This window comes from Coenobita brevimanus, chromosome 97 (assembly GCF_032717465.1).
Source record: "Coenobita brevimanus isolate Jiangsu-jjx chromosome 97, ASM3271746v2, whole genome shotgun sequence".
Classification (NCBI taxonomy): domain Eukaryota; kingdom Metazoa; phylum Arthropoda; class Malacostraca; order Decapoda; family Coenobitidae; genus Coenobita; species Coenobita brevimanus.
This window is the reverse complement of record NC_137050.1, coordinates 53,237,269-53,250,644: the sequence shown is the minus strand read 5'-3', so window position 1 is coordinate 53,250,644 and position 13,376 is coordinate 53,237,269. Positions and strand designations below refer to the sequence as shown.

Below are 13,376 nucleotides of genomic sequence, written 5' to 3'. Positions count from 1 at the left end.
AAGGGGGGCCTTTAGGGCCTGGTTAAAGGAGGCGGTGAGGGCGGCATTTCTGATAGGGCTAGGAGTAGGCATGTCCCTCACGGGGCAGTGACGGGGCTTCCCTCGGCGCCCTTTAGAGGGCGGGGAAACCCATCCCCGTTACTGTAGGTAGGTTCGTGTTGGCCGAGCTTTCCCTTTTTTTTTTTTTTTTTTTTTTTTTTTTCCCGATATTTAGTTTAGTTTAACTTGTTAGGTCTGCTGTAGGAATTAATTTGCATAGCAAATTAGTTCTGTGGCAGCCCTAACCTAGTTTTTCTAAACTAAATTCCACTTCAGATTGCGTGCCTAATCTTCATACTTACCTTTTAGGCTCCTTCAGCCTCGCACGTGATCACTCCCTCCAAGAGGGAACGAGATGAAGTAAGAAGTTATAGGTTGGATGGACCTCCTCTAAGTCCTCCACCCCTCTTCCCACCGTTTTTTTTTTTTTTTTTTTTTTTTTTTTTTTTTTTCACATTTAGTTTCTTTTAACTTGTCGGGTCAGTCTGAGAAATCAATTTGCATGGCAAATTGGTTCTGTGGCAACCCCGACATAGTTTTTCTAAACTAAATACCACCACCGACATTTTCCCTCAAGCCTTTTTCGACCAACCACCGTCACTCGGCTTATTTTCCCTTAGGTCTTTTTCGGCCCTGCAAGTGGCAGCTCCCTTCACAGAGAGGAGACCTGAAGCCAAGTAATTGGTATGATTGACCACCTTTAAGTCCTCCCTTGATCATTCTCACCATGGGAAGAGTAAAAATTTTGCACCAGTCCCCTCAGGACAACTCAACCAAACTTAAACTCCTCGAGTTAGTTGCTCCCTTCAACATAAAGATCAATGCTCTTCACTCTTCCAAGGAAGCCATTATTGTGTCTACATCCTCTGATTTTGACTCTGATGAACTGCTTTCAGATAAACTGAAGACGCCTCTAGAGCAGCATGGTTTTTCAACAGTTCTTCCCCCTGAAGTCAAGGCCAACAGAAGCATCATCTGCTCAAAAATCGATGACATCATCTACTGCCATTCTGAAGACGAAATAGCCACGGAAATTATGCGAAACAACACCTGGGCAAAGGTCATAAATGTTTCCAAATTTGGCAAGTCCAACCTCCTGAAAATAAAATTTCTAGACATAAAAATGGCTCAGAAGGCTCTGGAGGGCATCAAATTATTTCACCTATGTATAAGCAATCAACAAATTGAGGCAGAAAAGTTCGTTAACATCTCCACCTGTTTTAAATGTTATGCTTTGGAATCCCACAGCACCAAGAACTGCCCCAAACCTAAAGACTTCAAAATATGCTCAGAGTGCTCATCCACAGACCATACTTGGAAAAACTGCTCTTCTCTAACCAAAAAATGCATAAATTGTGGAGATCATCACCGCACTTTGGCCATGAAATGTCAGAAGAGGAAGGATATAGTTAAAAACAAATTGATCACCCCCCAGAACTCTACAACCCGCCTGGGCGTCACCTATGCTCAAGCTACGCAACTACCTAATCCTAACAGCCCCCCCCCAAAACCAAAATTGCAGTTTCTCTACTATTCTACATCAGAACACCAAAATTTCTGAATACATGGTGCTCATTATCAATGCTCATCTGAATGAACTTGCCAATCCAGGCAGCTTTAATTCAACCTTTGAAGAAAGCTGCAAACTCAACAACCTCCCCATCATACATTTGCCCTCTAACCCTCCCTCAGATAAAATCTTGCAAGCACTCCTACCAACAATAACTAATAACCACCTTACTCTCCCTTCTGCAAACCCTCCTGGCAGTAACCCACCTCCACCTCCCCCTCAACAACAAGCACCACTCATAGAAGCAGAAACCATCTCTACAGCAAACAAAGAACACACTAAAGTCACCACATCCACTCTACACCCAGCAGAACCTCCATCACTCCACACAACAGAATTCCTTACCTCAAACACCAACATCTTCGAAGGTGCTACCGCTGTAGACATCCAGGAAAACGACTCAACGGATGAAGATCTTGACTTCCTAGAAAAAGAAAAAAGAAACAGACAAACAGAGGTGATACTACTGCCATCTATATGGAAACCCAACAAAATATACAACATCAGAGAAATAACTAGAGCTTGCAAAGAGAACAAAGCCATGGTTAAAAAGCAACATAAAACACTTCAACAAGATGCAGCACTAGATGAGATCAGAGCCATCTCTGAAAAATACAACAACATCCAAGACTCCATCAGAATGGCCGATAACGAGGAAGAGAAATTCCTACTGCACAGCCTAGAAAACCGTAACAAATCCACTCTACTCCATAACAATAGATCACAAAGATCCAGAAATGAAAATCCTGCAACATAATGTATTAAACTGGTCAGGCAGAAACCTAGGTCTTATAAACATCTATAGAACCATTGATCCTGACATTATACTATTAAACAGCCATGGTATATCATCACATTCTACACTAAAAATCCCAGGATATACCTCTCACAAAAGAAACTCATATAACCGACCAATGGATGGCTCAGCTATAGCCATAAAGAACAACTTAACTTATAAATTACTAGACCATTTCATTTCAGACATGATTGGCGTAGAAATTTCAACACACACCGGTAAAGTCATAATAGCCACTGTTTATCTTCCACCCAGCCGCCCTTACCTCCCAACCCCTGATTTTATTAACTTATTCAGAAGAAACATCCCTGTCTACCTCATTGGTGATCTTAATGCTAAACACCGCCTCCTGGGCAACAGAAATTCAAATGTCGTAGGAAGACAACTCGCTAGTCTCATCCAAGACACTACAGTAAGACATATTGGCCCCAACTTTCCTACATTCCTCTCACACAACTCCATCTCCACCCCAGACATAGCCCTTTGCAACCTAATAGCTTACCACAACACCCATTTCTCTCCAGGCCCTCTCACCACTAGTGATCACACCCCCATAATTGCCACTATCTCCACAGCCCCAATAACCGTCCCCATTCCTCCCCGACCTAACTTTGCCATGGCCAATTGGAATAAATTTAAACAAGATTTAATCACAACATTTACTAACTTTCATATCCCCGATGATGGTACACTAGAGGAAATCGATCGATCTCTTGAAAGATGGTACTCCAACATAAATATTGCAATCAACAATAACATCCCTACAACCACACATAGAACAATCACTACTCCTAAACACAGCAGAGACACACAGATACTCATCAATCAGTACAACGCATTAAGAACTCACTCCCAAAGACATGGTTGGACACGAGATCACTATAGACGGTACAAACTACTCCAAACTCAACTACACACATCCCTCCTAACAGAACACAACACTCATTGGGCAAACACTATTACAAACACTGCCAATCTTTACAACGATCCCTCCACATTTTGGCGTAAAATAAAAACCCTCTCAGGAACTTCAACCCCTGAGCCTCATTACATATTAGATCATCTGGGAAACAGACAACACTCAGTCTCTGAAAAAGAAAGAACACACAGGCGACACTGGGAGTCCATCTTTCAAGAGATCGAAGAAGAACAGAACAACAACAGACACGACAATTTAGTAAAAGAATTCCTTACCATCAACGCAGATAGATTAACACCGTACCATTCAGGTAACCCCGATAGATTAGACTCAGACACAATATTTACCACTCCTATTGCGACAGAGGAAATTACCGCTATTATTAAGAACTTAAAAAAGACTTGCCCGGGAGAAAGTGGATATAATAAAACTATACTATCCAATCTCCCCAATATAGCCATTGAAAATTTAAAAAACATATTTAATGCAACCATCTCTGCAGGATATTTCCCCGACAAATTTAAAGAAGCCATCATAAAACTAATCCCAAAAAAGAACAAGAACCCACATCTCGTAGAGAATTACAGACCCATCTCTCTCTTAGAAGTCCCTGGAAAGGTACTAGAGAGAATAATTAATAAAAGGCTCAGACTACACCTTGAATCTGAGAATCTATACAATAAGAATCAATACGGTTTTCGACTACTAAGGGGCACCACTCAAGCAATTGCAATAGCATCAGAACATATAGCAATAAGTAAATCTAACAAAGGACAATGCCACACCATCCTTAGAGATGTAACAAAAGCCTTTGACAAGGTATGGCATTTAGGACTTAAATATAAATTACTTAATCTCAACCTCCCAACTATAACTGAAAAAATTCTCTGTGATTTTCTTGACGACAGAAAGGCTAAAATCAAAATAAATAATTACACAGGGGCTAGCTTTGCTCTGGAAAGCGGGGTTCCTCAAGGGAGCGTACTCTCACCAACTCTTTACTCTATTTTCACCAGTGACTCCCCACAAGCAACCCATGGCATCAATATAAGTTACGCTGACGATATTTCCCAAATTATTAACTATCCTGGGCCATCTAGAAGGATCATGAACTCAAGAACTCAAAGCGAAGTCGAGAAAATTAACGAATATGAATCAAAATGGAAAATACAAACTAACATAAATAAATTCTCCGTCATCCAACTTGCCAACACCAAAAAAGAACCTTTAATAATTAACGAAGAAATAACAGACTTCAAAGAAGAGGGTAAAATACTTGGGTTTAAACTTAACTCTAGAGGCTATCTTCCCAGTGTACAGGATAGAAAACAAAAAGCTACTGGAGCATTATCCCGCTTACTCAGATTCAAGGACATGCCTATAAAAGTCAAATCCCACCTTGTCAAAGCACTGATCCTCCCCATACTAGATTACCCACCCATTCCCACACACACCTTCAGCTCTACCCAACTTAAAAAACTACAAGTCTTACAAAACAAAGCCCTCAGATTTGCAACTAATCAGCAGTACCCTTACACACTTAACACGGAACAAATTCACGCCATAACTAAAACCAAACCGTTAAACATAAGATTACATAACCAAGCGAAAAAAATCTGGAGTAAAATCGAGGAAATAAACTCTGAAACATACAACGCATTAACTTACAATATCAACGATGAGAATCGCTCCTTCCACAAATGGTTCCCTAGTAGTCTAAAAACCATATTAAACAACCAAGACCCTATACCAATTTACTAAACTCAACCCAAACGATAAGTGTCGCACTAACGAATACAAAAACCCCACCTATTTTCGACATAACCCAATTACGACATAAACCCAAACAACTCAACCAAACCCTCAAAAGCTAGCTTGCTAGCGCAATTCACACATACAAAACATATGAACACGCACCCACGCACACGCCCACATCCACGCGCACATGCGTACGCGCACGCACGCGCACACAAGCATACACAGCCATAACCACTACATATACTTACCAAACTAACACAATATACAAAACAAAGCACTTACCTAACTCAACAAACAAAATTAAAGCAGTTATCTAACAAATACTATAAACAAAACAAAGCATGGTGGCCAGCCCACCAACTGTCTACTCCCTCTTCCTTCCTCTTTCTTACTATCCCTTCCCCTATTCTCTCTTCTTTCCCCACCTTCCTTAAAAAAAAAAAAAAAAAAAAAAAAACCACCATCGCTGTCTCAGCACTCTATCGCGCCCCACGTCTGTGTTCCGGGGTACACACACTTGTGTGTACCCGCCCTCAAGACCCTGGCATCGCCGCCAATAGCTGTGTTGCTGACGGCGCTACCTGCAACAAGAAACCTGGACAACAAAAACGCACGCGCCATGGTTCTGAGGACAATGACTCCTCCGACTCTAAACGTATTATGGCTGCAAAAGAACAAGGAGCTCGCCCGAAATACCCTGACATGAAAGCTGCCTCCACTTCCTATGATGTCCCCAGGAAAATGCTGCGCAGACATGAAGGTATGGAGTTTGATGCCATACTCCCGGCCCCGCTTGACTCCAGCCCACCCACCCACCTTACAATCTCCAAAGATGCCACTGATGCACAACCAGCACCTGCAACCACTCCCGCACCTGGTGTAGCCTCGGACGCTAACACCGACGACGATGGCTTCACCCAGGTGCGGAAGAGGGGGGGACGTAAGAAAACAAAACCGGCAGGGGATTTTTCACCCACACCTCCTACCCAGCCCACTCCACAACCGCGCCCACCTCCCACTCTGCCCTCTCAGAAAACGCGCACCTCTGTTTCAGTCGCGGCACCAGCGCCACTCCCTTCCCTCTTCCCAGCTTTCCGAGTGCCGCATCAGGAGGGTTATACGCATTCATACAAAGCGGTGGCGGAACTCGAAGCACTATTCCCGCACCTGAATGTCAGCAACAGGTTCGGGAGGGACGACAGCTGTGTTTTGGTCCCCAAAACAGAAGAGGCCTATCACCTACTAAAACAGATTGCGGAGGACGAGACAGCGACAGTGCGAGTTATTGAACTGCATCGAGGGGACCAGCTAACCAAAGCAATAGTCATGGGTTATCCGCGCCGATGGACGGTAGACATTCTGAAAGAACACGACCTTGCGGAAGCAGCAGAGCGTTGCCAAAATCAGAAATCGCGCGAGGAGACACTGCAGGTTCTTGTGACCCTGCGGGGCCCCCTCGTGCCAGAACTAGATCTGGAAAATTGGGGGAAATTCTATCTGAGACCCTACACCCCAGAGCCTCTGAGGTGTTATCGATGCCAGAGATACGGGCATCACAGGGCGAATTGTGCGAGGCCCCATACATGTGGCGTGTGCAGCGGGGCGCACGACACGACCATATGCCTCAACAAACTGAAAGCAAAGGAAAAGACAACTGCCAGATGCCCCAACTGCACAGGGTCACACCACGCCTGGCACCCATCATGCCCCGCACGCACACGCAGAGTAGACCAAGGGAGAGAGCCAGGTGAAATGGGTGCGGGAAACACAGGACATTCTCATGACCCCGGCGCCCCAAGGAACCTTCATCTGGGGACAGCAGAGGACGAAAACACCTGCGCCCCCCCCCCGCCCCACCCTTGCCCCAGAAAACTTCCCGCCACTCAACAATATGCAGACAGCGAGCGCTACAGCGGCCCCTCCAACCGCCGAATCATCACTGTCACAGCAGACATTCACGCACCACCCGCCACCCACCAGCGCTCCCACCACACCCTCAACACCACTGCCAACCGCACGAGAGGAACCTCTAACTTTCACTTTCGAAAAAGTGGCGGAACTCGGTAAATCTCTCCTTCTGGCCCTACTGAACCTGCTCTTCGATCACTTCCCAATACTGCCGAGAACGGTGCTAAAAACAGCAGATGAGGCCATGCAGGATATAATAGAGAAATTCACATCTGGCCAGCTCCCACTACCATCACAGACAGCTCCCTCTCCTGCAGTGGCGAGAACCACTTCCCCCGCAGCTGCCAGATCAAGCTCACCGGCAACGAACCATTGCTCTCCCAGTCCACTGACACCAGAGGAAACAAAACAACGCCAACCCAGTCAGCCAGAACCAGCTCCCTTTCCTGCAGTGGCAAGAACTCTTTCCCCCGCAGCTGCCAGATCACGCTCACCGGTAATGAACCATCGCTCTCCCAGTCCACTGACACCAGAGGAAACAAAACAATGCCAACCCAGTCTGCCAGCACCAGCTCCAACACAACAGGAACAGAAGGAGGGTGCAGACAGAGAAAGGAGCAGGAAGAGAAACAGAGACAAAACACGAAGACGTTACAAGTCCAAAAAAGACAGCTTGAGTCGCAGTTCCCCACGTTCCCCGTCAGGCACCCAGGAGATTCCCCTATCTCCTCGTGTGCCTCGGAGATCGCCGGACACTGGACTCCAGCTGTCCATGGATGAGGGGTCTCCCACACCTTAAGAATCCTCCAGTGGAACTGTGCGGGAGCAAGGAGGAAGCTCCCGCTCCTGCAGGGGACTGCGGCGAGGGATAACCCCCACGTAGTCCTTCTGCAGGAAACTCTGCTGGAGGAAAAAGATAAACATAAATTTCGTCTGCAGGGCTACACCACCCATCTCCTCCCTTACACTCGAGGTGTAAACAGAGGATGTGCCGTCCTGGTTCAGAACCACATTGCTGCCACAGATTGTGAGCATACTCCTTTCTGTGGTGGTGATGTGGAGGTTCAGGGGGTGCACATTCACCTTCAGGAGTTGCCCCTTACCATTTATAATATCTATAGCAGGCCAGGTGCGAACCTGGAGCTGGGGGAATTATTCTCCCAGGCTGCCAGGGGGCCTGTGCTCATAGGGAGCGACCTGAATGCGTATCACGCACTACTGAACTCTCCTCAAGCCACTAATGAAGGAGGACGGCATTTATCCCTGATTATGGAGGAGATGGATGATGTGTCTCTGCTGACGGACACCTCACAGTCCACTCATGTAAGGGGGGGACGTTTGGACCTTACATTCGTATCGGCTCCTTTAAAGGATTCGGTGCCTTGGTCCATACACCCCACCCTCATGAGTGACCACTACGCCATAATTCTCGACCTCGACTTAACCCCCCTCCCACCCCCCGAGCCCCCATTAAGGTGGGATGTGGAGAGCGCGGACTGGGCTGCCTTTCAGAAAGCCATAGTCTGCGCTTTCTCCTCATCTCACCCCCCTTCTGATCTTGACGGGTTGAGCAACTTTATAACATCGGCATTTCAAGAGGCAGCCACAGAGATGATACCACAAAAGCGCCGGTCCACAAAGTGCTACAGAGACGGTTGGATCTACTGCAACCGTGTCAGGGAATTGAACAGGCGGCTGAATGCGGCGCGTCGCGATTATCGGCGACGTCGGGACTCACCTCTACGCAGACGCCTAGAGGCTGTGTCCCGACACGTCTTGACGGAGAAGCGCCGCCTTCGGGAGGAGGAGATGGTGCGGTGGTGCAGGACTCTAGGGCCTCACTCCACTCTCCGTGAGATGTGGAGAAGGCTGCGGTCCTTCACCAACCCCCGCCCCTCCTGCCCGCCCTCACACCCTGACCCAGCCTCAGAGGCCAGCCATCTTGCAAGGCACTTCGCGGACCGCGCGGCCTCCCGCAATCTACCCAGAGATGTCACAGCCCGACTGGTGCAACTGTCAGACTCTCGTGCTGCGGCCATCCAGGCAGCTTGCAATCGCCCTGATGCGGCAGACTGCCCCATCATGGACGTCAAGCTACTGGCAGCTTTGCGGCGCAGGGCTGACACTGCCCCGGGGCTTGACGGTCTCACATAGTTGATATTAGCACACTCAGGAGATTGCGGGAGGCAATGGCAGCTGCGATTGCTCAACTTGTCATGGTCGGAAGGTAAACTACCTAAATCATGGAAGACCGCGATAATTCACCTCATCCCGAAGCCGAGTGAACCAGGCGCCACGCGCCCCATCTCACTGCTCAGCTGTATTGGCAAAACAGCTGAGAGGGTGGTGCGGGCGCGGCTCTCATGGCGACTGGGTCCTCTCCATCCGAGGATTAATGCATACCATCACGGCCGCAGTACTGCACACTGTCTAGCGTCGTTCCTCGGGGAGCTTCGGGGTGGAGTGGGTATGGCAGTTTTCATCGATTTAGAGAAAGCATTCGAGCTCGCTAATTCCACCGTTATTCTGAGCACTCTCGCAGCTCGAGGAGTGGGAGGGAGACTCTTACGCTGGATTCAGGATTTCTTCCTTGACAGAACTGCTAGCGTCCGCTTCCAGGGGAGTGTCTCCCCGTCGTGTCAGCATGAAAATGGCATGCCTCAGGGCAGTGTCATTAGCCCCACCCTGTTTAACATCTTGGTGGAGGGGCTGCTTCATGTCAACTATGGTCGGGGAGTCACGCTCCTGACATATGCAGACGACCTAATTCTAGTTTTTTCAAGCAGAGCCTGCTACACACAAGCTAATGAGGCCCTCTTTAGACTGCATGGTAAGGCGATGGAGCTGGGGTTGAAGGTGAATATGGCGAAGACTCGCTATATGCCCTTTGGCCTCAGCCCATCGCCGCACCCATTGCTGCTTGGAGGACACGCATTACCTTGTGTGACCACCTATGAATACCTAGGAGTATGGATGGACGTGGGGCTAAAGTTCACAGCTCATGTCAAATACCTGAAGGAGAAAGCGACTGCGCATATGGCAGCACTGAGATTTCTTTCTCGGAAGGGGCTGGGGGCCACGTACAAGGTCCTCCGCATCTTCTATGTGCAAGCCATGCGGTTGCTTATCGACTACAGCGCTATTTGTCTGATTAACTTAGCCCCACCTGTGCTCGCATCACTGGAAGTGATCCAGAATAACGCACTCTGCATTATTCTCCGTGCACCCATGTGGACACGTCTTGTGAACCTCCGATTGGAAGGCGGTCTTCCCTCGTTACGTGGAAGAATCGCCCTCCGTGCTACTGCTGTAGTACTGAAGCTGGTGCAGTGCAGACCCAAGCTCGCTGTCTCAACCCTGCTAAAAAGATTGTTGTCACGACCACCTGACTTTGCACCTAGCAGGGACTGGGCCCGTGGGCTTGTAGCTGTGCTGCACGAGCTAAATGCTGCAGCAAACATTTGCAAGGAGCCTGATGTGCCTTGTGATGGTTACACTGACCCACCTTCATGGGCAACACCACCATTCAGGTTTGTTTTTCCGGGGGAGGGGAGGGCGCGTAATACCGTCCCTGCCCTCCTTCGGCAAAACGCCTTAGCTCGGGTAGTGGCTCTGCGGCGCTCGTCGTCTGCAGACTACTACACCGACGGCTCTGTCGCTGCAGGAGCAGCCTTCGTCTGCGGTGAAGAGGTGGTGTCGTGGCGAATCACTCAGGGCGCATCAGTGTTCCAAACGGAGCTCACAGCTATCCTTGGGGCACTTAAGCACGCATGTCAACATGCACACAGAAATATAGCCGTGCATTCTGATTCACTTTCAGCGATACGAGCAATCTATTCATACAATATAGATGAGAACCCCTTTTTAATATCATCTGTTTTCTTTCACGCGGAGAAATTCAACACTCGCGGGGGTAGTGTCACCCTACACTGGGTTCCCGGGCATGTGGGGTTGCTAGGCAACGAACTCGCCGATCAAGCAGCGAAGGCCGCCTGCTCCCTCCCCACCATCACCTTCTTTCTCCGAGACAATGCCATCAAAATCCTGGCACCAGTTGCTAAAACAATTTCAGGGTGGAATAAAGAGGAACATCAAATTTTAACTGCAGAAGCCTCCCGTTCAGCGACGTGGTATGGCAGGGCCACAGGCTGTGAGCCACTACCACCACTGCCACATACACCTAACCATGTTCTTATACAACTACGTCGCTTGCGGCTAGGCTTCCTATGCTACAAACAAATCAAGAATCTCCAACCAGACCCCTGTCAGCACTGCCAGGAAATGGAAGAATCCCCACTCCATCACTTCATCCTACGCTGCCCCGCCACTCACCCTTTACGAGCCAGCCTTAACGGGGGCTTCACCTGGTCACATGTTGACGAGGTGGATGCCCCTACAGTTATTAAAAACACCAACCTTCAACTACTACTCACTGTCTTAGAGAAATACCCACCCCCTCGATAACTAGATAGTGCAGACGGCACTCCACTGAACGGGCTCACAGGTTTGCCCGTGCCCCGGTACGCCGGGGCGAATATCACACACACACAAACCCCGTAATCCGTCGGGCTTTGATCAGTCACCTCTTGTCTAGTGAGGTTGGAGGTTGTTGCGCGCGTGTGATATACTGATACTGTCGCGGCACCAGTGATTATCTGGCTACAAATATGCCGTGTTTTGCTTATATAACGCAAGATGGTGTTCGGACAGAGCGTTACAAGGATGGTGGTGTTTGGAGGTATGTATGATTATGCAAAATATTGATGTGGAAGTGCTTAGGACGTCACTAGGAATTATGGAATTGAGCGTGATTATGTAGCGCGATATTCATGTATGCCGAAAGGACAGGATGTTTAGGTATGTTTAATACTGATCTGCATTTGTTAAATGCATGTTTGAGTACGTAATAGTTCTACGTCTTAGTATTATTAAAAAAAAGTAAGGTAACCTTAGGCTGGTGATGGTGGGGGGGGGGAGGGTGTGAGATGCACGGAACAGCCCATGCCAGTTTCTGGCTGCTTGTCTCCCCTTACCGCTGTTATGGTGTTATTCCATTGCTGCTTTTACCCTTTTCATTTACCGCATCTCCTTCCATTTATCACCATTCTTTGCACCGTCTCTCTCTCTCTCTCTCTCTCTCTCTGCTTCAGTTCCTTTCTACTGATCTTCCCATCTTCCATCATCATCCTCAGTTGACAACCCGTCAGTCTCCCTGACGCTCCTTCACCTTATAAATCTCTCGATATTTTCTCTGATCCGTGTCCTTCGTTTCCTCTCTCCTATCATCTTGCGCCTCATCCCCCCACAATTCACATCGTATCTCCTTTTGTCTTTATTTTGTTTTTTTGTTTTTTGTTTTATTTCCTGCTGGAGGCTGTCTCTGTTCAAGGTCTGCCTCCTTCCTTTCCTCCCCCCTTCCCCTTTCCTCGTTCTCCTCCTCTAACTTTCTTCTTCCCTCCTCCGTCCTCCCACTCGCAGTCCACCTCTCGCCGAGGCAACACCTCCACCGCTGTTCCCGGCGGGACCAGCTCTCCACAGCAGCCGTTTCAGCTGAGGGTTAGGCCTGTCCCTTCCACCTTCGGGAGTGCCCTGGTCAGCCCACCAGGAGATGTAGGCCGTCCGCCCTTTCCATGGCCGACCGCCATTCCTCCGCCTCTACCTTGACCGGGGTTGTGCCCTTCGTGACCACCGGACTGGGCCTTCCCTTTATGCTTCCACCTGCTGCTGTGGAGAGCTGGAGCGGGTCAGATGGGGGTTGAGGGCAGAGTTCGGGACTTCCACCTGAGCTTCGGCGCCCTTACCATCGGCGCCGTTTTGTCCATCGCTCTCTCGTCCCTCTCTGCTCTCTGTTAACATCAGAGCAGCCGGCCGCGAACCATCACCGAGTCGTTTGGGGCTACCACCTGAGCATGCCGGCGCCCCTTCCATCGGCGCCGTGCTGTCTATCGCGCTCTCCCCCTCGCCTTGTTGATCATCGGGCTGTTCCACCACCGCCATCGCCTCGTTCCCTTCCTCTGCCGCCCTTGCCCTGTCTGCAAGTCTTCGTCCCTGCTATGCTCCTTAATAGGAGCTTGTTTCCGCATTTTCGCCTGACGGGCTCTTTGTTTGCCCGTTCCCCACCATGCTGTGGGGAGAATATCCCACAAACAAAACAAAATCCGTCCTCCGTTTATCTTCTTTCCTTCCTACTTCCTTCCTCCTCTCCCTTCTTTTCTTGGCTCGTCTCTCTTCCCCACTCTTGCGTGTTCTTTGCTTCTTTCCTGCTTTCCTTTTTGCCATACTTTCTTTCCCTTTCCACTATTTAAACCTCTCTTCCGTCTTGGAATGGGGACCTCTCCTAAATTTCTCTCTCTCTCTCTCTCTCTCTCTCAAGAGGAAGTCGTTTC

At 48.7% G+C, this 13,376-nt stretch overlaps 1 protein-coding gene across 1 annotated transcript; it reads left to right on the top strand.

Annotated features, from left to right (window-relative positions):
* The first annotated feature begins 9,459 nt into the window (after positions 1–9,459).
* Positions 9,460–11,454, top strand: LOC145413700 (uncharacterized). Its single transcript, XM_080283355.1, has one exon. The coding sequence runs from the start codon at positions 9,460–9,462 to the stop codon at positions 11,452–11,454; it is 1,995 nt and encodes a 664-aa protein (XP_080139481.1).
* Positions 11,455–13,376: the final 1,922 nt, after the last annotated feature.